Genomic DNA, 8,790 nt, shown 5'->3' with positions numbered 1-8,790 from the left:
CTTTAGTTTATTTCAGAAGTCCGTAGAAAAAAAAGCGAATATCACAATAGAAAGTAAAACATCACTGAAAAAAAACAATTAGACACTTTTTTTTGGCAACAATCATTATCAGTGTTTTTAATTTGTCATCTGTATATCGAGCACAGCTTTTGTTGTTCTTAGTATCAGCAGGCATGTGGACAGTCGCATACTGTCCAACATGCTACAAGTGGTACAAAACCTTGAGACAAATAGCAGCAACCTTGTACCACCCTCTGTTTACCTACACATCGTTCAGCAGTAGGCCCATACAGTGGCATTGAACAGCCAGACATTGCCAGCTCAGTTAAGTGTGTATGTGGTTTACATAAAAGCATGTCACCCCGAGCACCTCAGACTCCAGACGGTGGTCAACATATCTGACATTCCTGTTTCTCAGGAAATACAAATATTCTATCCTCTTTACATCACATTGTTACTCTTCTTGGAAATAAATTTGATTTCCAACACAGCATCATTATTAGAACATATTCTTATAGATGTATGCATAGACTCTGTGTCTGGTAGATTTTTTCCTTCACAGGGAGCAATATGATTTAGATTTCTGGCAGCAGCAACAGTGGTGTGTTTGGAATAAATAGCAATATGAACCTCCACAGGAGTAAACAGGGGAATAACTGTCTGGAAGGGTAACATGAGCAGAGATTATTGCATCAAGCCGGACATGATTTGGCTCAAATAACAGGAACACATTCAAGTTATAAATCTGTCATGCAATTAGTACTTCACATTTGCTTCATTGCACATATTTTAAGAACATAACCACTGGGGAAAAATACAAAAATCTCATTTATTTCCCCATCAAAATTTTGATAGAATAAAATCTGAAAGCCCAGACATGAAAAGGACAACTGAGAGGACAAACGCTACCAAGGCTTAACAGACAAAGAAAAGAGCAACATCTATAGAAACTCTTCACAGTGTTTGTGATCTTCAGGACGTGCAGTGTAGAAATGACTGCTTGGGACCAAAGATGTCACTAAAATAAATAAAACAGGATGTTACAGATGACCACTTCAAGAGCCGTGTGGCTCTGGCAGTACGAGGGAACCAGGGGAGAGGAAACTGGCTGTGGTGGAGCCCTCTGGTAACTGATGGGTCAGGTACACACCAAAGGTCACCTAGAAGTTCAGAAAAAAACAGACAATGTGACACACACACACACACACAAACACACATTTAGCATCTGCATGATGGAGCAGTAATTGTTTTTGACTGACCTTCCCAGTGCGGTAGGCAGACAGGGACATTAGCGGCTCCTTTGTTTTGGTCCCAGTGTCCTGATCTATTCCAACCATATGGCACCGTCGACACTGGCCTGAGACCTTCGGGTTAATCACACAGGAAAGTGCATTCATTTTTGAAAAATACGCTTTTAACACATTTGAAGATTGAAGACATTAAAGACATTTATCTCAAAGTGTAAGCTCACCATGAATCGAGTGCTGCCAATAATCAAGTGTGACCAATTATCCTCCTCGAATGGTTCAACTCCAGCAATGACTAAATTGGCTCGGAAGCGGCTGATGACATTCTGTGTGTCAAGGAGCTGCTCGCCCTCAGAATAGTCCTGCCTGAGAAAGGGAATGTGGAAATTGCATGTTATATTGCTGCGCCATGTGAATTATCCACTGTAATGTAAATGTACAGGCGCTGACGCATTCTGATGTTTTTTACTGGAGCATCGCAGATTTGAATAACACATCATGTGTTCAAACCTGCTGCTGATTAGTTTCTGAATGAGCTCCACGCTGGCACGGTTGATCATGAGATACTGAGCTTCATTCACCAGGGAGAGGGACGTGGAGGTGGCAGCTAGGAGGGAAAAACATGCACTATGATTTATTCAATTTCAGGCATCCTCAATGAGTCTGAATACTGAAATTGTACTGTTATAGAGGGTGGGAAAATCACCAAATACTATGTGTGACTTTAGCACATTTACCTATATTGATCAAAATGTGCTCTCACAATGAATTAGGGGTGAGTGATATGGATAGAATCTTCAGTCACTGTATATGTAATTTTATGCAGTAATATCAATCTAATCTTTTAAGCACTCAGAAAAATCTGAACATCTACAATTCTATGATAACTGGGCAAACTCCATCTGCTGATCATCCATCCAGATCAGCTACTAAAAGGACCTTGTGATTAATTGACTGTGTCCTCTGGCTCTGGAGGGAGCTTTCCCAATGTCTGAAAAAAAAATAACCTTGATGATGTCATCAGGGTTATCTGGGCTTGAGTATGGGGACTGCAAATATTTAACAGAAAGCCTGCGTTACCAATGGGGGACACAGTGATAGAGAGATGTGGGCATGTTGAGCTATGGGAAATGTAGGATCTGGTGGTTTTGGAGCTTGACCCATTCTAGGGGCTAAATGTCAGAATATCTTTGGGGACTTGTGACAGACAAAGCAGCAGAGGCCAGGATTTTCAGTTCCTAGAATAAGTCAACCTTCAAAAACACTGGATCCTACACTTCCCATAATATCTAAATAGTGTCTCACTCTTGCTGGTAAATACCTGCTCCTTTAAACTTCCAGACCCTGTTGACATCATTGATGTAATTTTCCCAGTCTTGACAACGCTCCTCCAGAGCAACAGAAGACATTATACAACTGTTCACAGGCCAATTATGTTACTATGTTTATGGTATATTAAACAGTATACATTCCTTGCAGAATTTTGCTTGCTAACTTTTACAGTTATTTATTGTATACCTTGAATTATTTTTAGCAGGTTGCACTATATTGGAATGAGTTGTAGTTTAGTGGAGAAACCTATAAACGGTACAGCAAAATCTTGAACGTTTGACAAATCTCTACGGACTGATATATTCAGTATATACACAGAATAAACTTGCAAAAGGAGAAAAAGTTTAAATTTCTAAATTGCCAAAATATCCAGCTGAAAGGAATTAAAGGTCATAGCCACAACAACCACATGGTATCAGTGAGAAATGTATTGCTTATGCACAGTATAAGAGATAACTCCAGGATGTGGGAGTAAGAGCCAGGGAGAACAGGTAAAATGCTTATACAGTTACCTCCGCTGGGTCTTTTCTTCATGTCTCGGGTAAAATCAGGACTTTGTCTTATCAGGCGGCATGGCTGTCCAAGGAACTCTGAAAACCATGATGCAGCTTCATCCCCACAGTCGACAGTCTCCACCCTGGGGGAAGGAGGAGGATTATATTCAGGATGCCCCGGGGGAAATCTACACAGTTTGATGCTGCTTACTATTTGGTGCGACATCTAATCCAAGAATCACTGGAAGAATAGCTTTTTTTAACTTGTGACTCGTCATGCGGGTATCTGTCAGAGGAGATTAATATCAGCTTTTGCTCATTCTTTGTTTTTCCATAAAAAGTGGTAAATAACTGGAATTTCAGATGAAATTGCGAGAGGGAGGCCTTACAACGCCATTCCTTGTAGAAAGACACAGCGAGAGAATGAGAATGCTTTTATATGAGTAAAAAATATGGAACAAATGACATATGTCACAGTATTTCCTGCAGCTACTGCTTTCAGATGTCTGAAAATTGCCAGCCCACCTGTCACCACAAACTTTACTCTGACACACCCTGTAGGTTGTGTGCATTTGGGTGTTGTTTTCAAGCGGAACAGAAATGGTATCCATCCCTGCAGGGCAATGGAGAAAAAAACAAAACAACTCAAACAAAGAGAATATATAGCAGAAAATCCAATTGATTGAAATTTCTTTTGGTTAAGCAGTGTATCATTTTCAGTGAGCTGCTGACAGACTGTCTGACCTGACGCCTGCAGGAGCAATTTGTTTGAGGGCAGGTGGACTTGTGGGCGAACGAGGCATAAACGCGGCTCTCTCTTCTGACTCAGGCACACGCCGTTTCCATTCACCACCATCCAGCCTCTGTCATACAGTAAACCCAGAGGTCCCACCGGCCAGTCGTGGACCTGCATGAGGAACAGCACAAAGTTAAATCAAAACAGCGTGAGGGAAACAGATAGGAGAGACAGAGAAAAGTGACAGAAAGATAGGGCTGGGATGTGCTCAAACCTCATATGCACTACATGATTTGATTGGATATATGTAGATGTTGGTCAGAGTATAGGCCTCCCCGTGGCTGTTTTTTGAGTCTATGTTTCCAAATCCCTTCAGTGATGCTTTTGTGGGTTTCTCCTTCTCTTCTACTTCATATGTTTCTCCATTAGTGATTTTGATTGGAGGGTCTTGATTTGAACCCTGGGGTGCTGCGGCTGTTTTCAGCCTCTTTAGTCTAATTTGGTCCACGGTCACTGGTTTCTCTACGAAGCACTCAGCAACAAACTTCAGGAACTTTTGACAGTCTTCAAATGTAGACATGTAGCCAAATGACACTCGAACGGATCCAGTCGGCTGGCCGTCCACCAGGTCGATGCTGTCTCCACATACATGGCCGGCCTCAAAGAGAAAAACAGACATTTTATTCAACCAGCATATGCCTTTAACAGAGTTTGACATTTTTCGGTTTCCTTGATCTATCACCTGCAGGTTTCTCTTCATCTGGTGATTGGTGATCCCGAGGAAGTACTGACAGGCTCCAGTGTTGCAGAAGCAACCTGTGCGCACGTGAATATTGTAGAGACTTGCCATTCTGTCCACCTGAGAGTGGAGGTGGGGAAGAGGAATTGCTATAATATTCACCAGCACTGCCTGTGCATAAACATGTCATAATGAAGCTGTTATGAAATAGAAATAAATCCTATTTATTGATCGCACCTGAGAATACCCAACTATCTGTCCATGAGAATCCATGAGATTGAAGTTTAGGATTGCACCCTGTGTGCTTGGACTCTCAAATTGGCCTTCAGTGTATATCTGAGCCACCGGTCGCCCGTTGCCATGGCAAAGACTTGACAGCAGCATGTAAGTGTAGCGTGCCAAGCCAAACGTGTGCTGCTGGATATTGTGCATGCCCCCTGAAATCAGAAATGGGATAAAGACAGGGCTGCTGTTGATGTTAACCTGCGGCTGATTGTCATGATGCCGCCATTACATGATGGCTTCTATGTTTTTCTCTGAGTCAACATGCTCCCACACGGTACCTGTGATTTTGTAAAGAGTGTCAAAACTGTGATTCAGCGCGATGATATCCAAGAAAGAGACAGTGCCATCTTCAAATCTTTATCAGGGAGAAAGAAAACATTGCGTTTTAGAATAAGGATGTAGAAACTTCAGAGACACTGTGAGCTTTCAGAGAATATCTAGGATTTGGCAGGCATGTACAATACTGTACCTGTCAGAAATGTTTGCCGCCTGCACATAATAATCTTCTCCAGAAAGGTAAGCTGCTGCTGTGCCTCCTCCAAAATAAGTCTTTTTTAGTATGCCTGCAGTGTTGTTATGGACAAGAAGGGCCCCCAGACCTGTAGGGAAGCCAAACATCTTGTAGAAGGATATGGGAATGAAATCAGCGGGGCAGTCCTGTAGGTTTAGAGGGGCGCAGCTGACATGAGAGGCTGCATCGAGCAACACAAACCAGCGGCCTTGGTGGTCACATGCTGGGTAAAGGCGTCTCGCCTGGATGCCTTTCACATAGCTAAGGGGATACTTCCTCCCAGAGAAGTTGCTCTGCGCTGGGAAGCAGAAGAGGTGCGGCGTCTGGCAAATAACATCTTCACCTTGATCCTCGTCCTTTGCCCTGTTTTCCACTTCCTGCGGGGAGACAGGCAGGGCAGCTACCCCCAGGCCAGTAGTCAGTGCTCTTATGCCAACTACAGAGGTATGACTGTCAGTGAGGTAGCAGAAATGACTCCCTGCCTCGCTGTCAGACTTTGGCATCCAGGGAAAGCTCTCAGCCACTAATTTGAGAGCGGCTGTACAACCAGAAGTGAAAATCACGGAGTACTCCTCAGGGGTGGCGTTAAAATGCTGCAATACCCTGAAAGAAAATGTTCTGTTTCTTATTCACTTGATCCAGCAAAGTGCCATGCAAAGGAGTCACAGCGGCTTGTTATAAAGCTTTCTGAAGGCATGAATAGACTTTACCTATATCTGACCCTCTCCACAGTGTCATGTGTCAATCTACTGCTGGGGTTGTGGCTGTGAGGGTTTCCTAATGAGGAAACAACAACACAACACAACACAACACAACACAAAATAAACAAACTAATTAATACAAAACTAATAAAAATAGCATTAGATAGGCTTTTTGTGTTGCTTCTCTTACCGTACACATTCCTTGAAATATCCTGGCAGTAGTCCCGGACCAGAGACTCCGGGTAGAGCGTAGTTGCTGCATGATCCAGATATGTTATGCCTGTTTTCAATATCAAGAGCAGCGATATGAGGGTCAGTTAGCCTGTCCTGTTCACTACTACGACTGAACACTGTCATTACCTTTAGTGCGTGTGAACTCCTGCTCAATCACGTCTTGTAAGTTTTCTCCATAACCGTAGTGACTCCAGTACTCCTTAAAGGTTTCAAAAGTGCAGAGATTTTGGAAATCCATTTGTCCACAGAGGAAGTTCAACACAGCATTTCAACACAGACAGCTAATGTCTCTTTTACTCATTGACATGTTCAGGGTCTAAGTCCGCTGATCAGCAGCTGAGCTTTACTTCCGTTACAGCGCTGTTTATGGTGTATTTACCACCAAACGCTGTCACATAAATCCGTGACTGAGTTATGAGAAGTTCACCCCCACAAAGTTTAGTTTTTGTCGGTAAGAGCGGACCAAAAACAACGTAAAAAGGAAATAGAAACTCGGTTGTAATAACTGCTATACAATCACGTGACAAGCCGCTGTAGTTTTTCTCCTCCTACAACTTTACAGCTTCCCTCAGGAACATATGGAGAAAGGAGACATAATGAACAATGGACAGTTTCAATATGTTAGGAAATTATGAAATTTACTTTCCTATATAAAAATCCGCTATATGGCCATTTAACTACATGTTAAATAATGAACAAATCATATATGGACATGTGTTAAATATGTTTTGCACATACTGTATATTCACATATGCTATACACTATTAATAACTATTATACACTATTATACACTACGACTACTATTACTACTACTACTACTACTACTACTACTACTACTACTACTACTAATAATAATAATAATAATAGTAATAATCTTGAAACATGCCTGAAGGGGATCTTTAAATATTATAACAATATGGTTATTCATAGCTCTGTACAATGGAAATAGGGATAATGAAGAGTTGTGAGCAATTCTCAGCTTGTCTTGCAAAATATTTGAAGATGAAATGCTCTCATTATCTAAGATATGTTTTCTATTACACAGAGGTAAAGGAAGCAGCAGGATGTAAAAAAAAAGCATGAAAATGTTTCATTACATTAACTTTTCTATTTAATCTAAAATACAAAGACAATCTAATGTATTATTGAATAAGTACACATAAAAGGAAATCCCAGGTATTGGATATTAATTTTGTCTCCTTACAGTAAGAAGGCCCTGGTCGTTGTAAAACATGTGTTTGACACACATGAAACAGCTGTTTCTACTATATTTTGAAATATGTGAGGTGTTTATATATGTATATATATGTACATATATGAGATGTGTGCTTTGGATATTGGTGGGAGACATATTAACACATACACTACTGTATATAATTTCCATATATGGTGATGTATGTCAGTCAACCACACATATAATGACGAAAGCACCATGTGAATATTATATTATATTATATTTATCCATAAAAGCCATTTATTAAAGGTCAAATGATATCAACTATAACCCTTTCCCTCTCATTTTTTTCAGGCTATTTGAAATCTGTGCTGCTTTCACTAACACATATACAATATGTCTATAAGTATAATTGATTATATTAACAAGTCTCAGTAATCACATAACAGTGATGCCGTTACATATAATCCCTGACTTTTATCCTCACTGACACACGGGGTACATGAAGGAATAAATTAGTCACAAGTGGTTGACATTCAAAATGTTATTAAAAAATATTGATTAATTCCTATTTTTTCATCAGACCACCAGACCTGAAAAGTGTTATTGTAGATAGGCACAGACAATGATGTATGATGGTGTGTGTGTGTGTGTAGCCCCCTTTCTCCCCCTTTTTTCAAGCAGATTGAAATCAGTCTTGTGTCAGTAACTGTAACTGATTACACCAACAAGTCTCAGTAATCACTTCCTGGTAATCCCACTACATATAATCCTTGACTCTTTAATCTCATTGACACACAAGGTACATGAAGGAGGGAAATTAGTCACAAGTGATTGGCATGAAACGCTTGATCATCTCATGGTCTCTAAAAGGACAGAAATAACTGTCACGTACTTCGTCAGATGCCATGCCATTGATCACTTTGATAACTTTGTTGTGGTTCACATTTGGTTTGCAGTTTGGATACAAAACAACACACTTTTGTGGACTTTGATTGACCTTCATTATTTAATCCCTAATCCTAATTTAACCAGTGCTAACCCTGAAAAAGTCCCTTAAATAGTGAAGAACACCATCACTTTAAAGCATTATCTTCATCTTTCACTTCCCATGAGGACATTCAACCCTTTTAATCATAGAAATACAACTTAGCAGTTGTATTGAAATCATAGTTGAGAAGTGAATGTAATGTGGCCTGCTCAGATGTCTGATATGCAGCCATGAGGCTCACAGCGGCCATCATTGTCTCCGTGCAACGCAGTGAATAATAATTAAATATGCCACTTATGCTTCACTGATTCATTTCCTTCACAATTTTGAAGCTCAGCTGAATACA

At 40.6% G+C, this 8,790-nt stretch overlaps 1 protein-coding gene across 1 annotated transcript; it reads right to left on the bottom strand.

Annotated features, from left to right (window-relative positions):
* Nucleotides 1-756: 756 nt before the first annotated feature.
* mocos (molybdenum cofactor sulfurase) lies at nucleotides 757-6,798 on the bottom strand. Its single transcript, XM_067609518.1, has 15 exons — nucleotides 6,406-6,798; nucleotides 6,236-6,325; nucleotides 6,055-6,121; nucleotides 5,303-5,947; nucleotides 5,112-5,188; nucleotides 4,786-4,985; nucleotides 4,552-4,668; nucleotides 4,084-4,467; nucleotides 3,818-3,980; nucleotides 3,599-3,686; nucleotides 3,092-3,216; nucleotides 1,758-1,854; nucleotides 1,472-1,613; nucleotides 1,260-1,364; nucleotides 757-1,160 (listed from the first exon to the last, which is right to left on the bottom strand). Exons 1-15 carry the CDS (start codon nucleotides 6,515-6,517, stop codon nucleotides 1,056-1,058), a joined length of 2,517 nt encoding a protein of 838 aa, XP_067465619.1. The 5' UTR covers nucleotides 6,518-6,798; the 3' UTR covers nucleotides 757-1,055.
* Between the last annotated feature and the right edge of the window lie 1,992 nt (nucleotides 6,799-8,790).

Source organism: Thunnus thynnus, chromosome 14 (genome assembly GCF_963924715.1).
Source record: "Thunnus thynnus chromosome 14, fThuThy2.1, whole genome shotgun sequence".
Lineage (NCBI taxonomy): Eukaryota > Metazoa > Chordata > Actinopteri > Scombriformes > Scombridae > Thunnus > Thunnus thynnus.
This window is presented reverse-complemented; position numbering and strand designations above follow the sequence as displayed.

Excerpts from the sequence above, each read along its gene's own strand:
- mocos (XM_067609518.1), bottom strand. The coding sequence starts at position 6,517 with ATGGATTTCCAAAATCTCTGCACTTTTGAAACCTTTAAGGAGTACTGG. Across the intron at positions 4,468-4,551 it reads AGATGAAGAGAAACCTGCAG|GCCGGCCATGTATGTGGAGA; the intron begins GTGATAGATCAA and ends TTTCTCTTTGAG. Across the intron at positions 1,161-1,259 it reads CTGCCTACCGCACTGGGAAG|GTGACCTTTGGTGTGTACCT; the intron begins GTCAGTCAAAAA and ends CTGAACTTCTAG.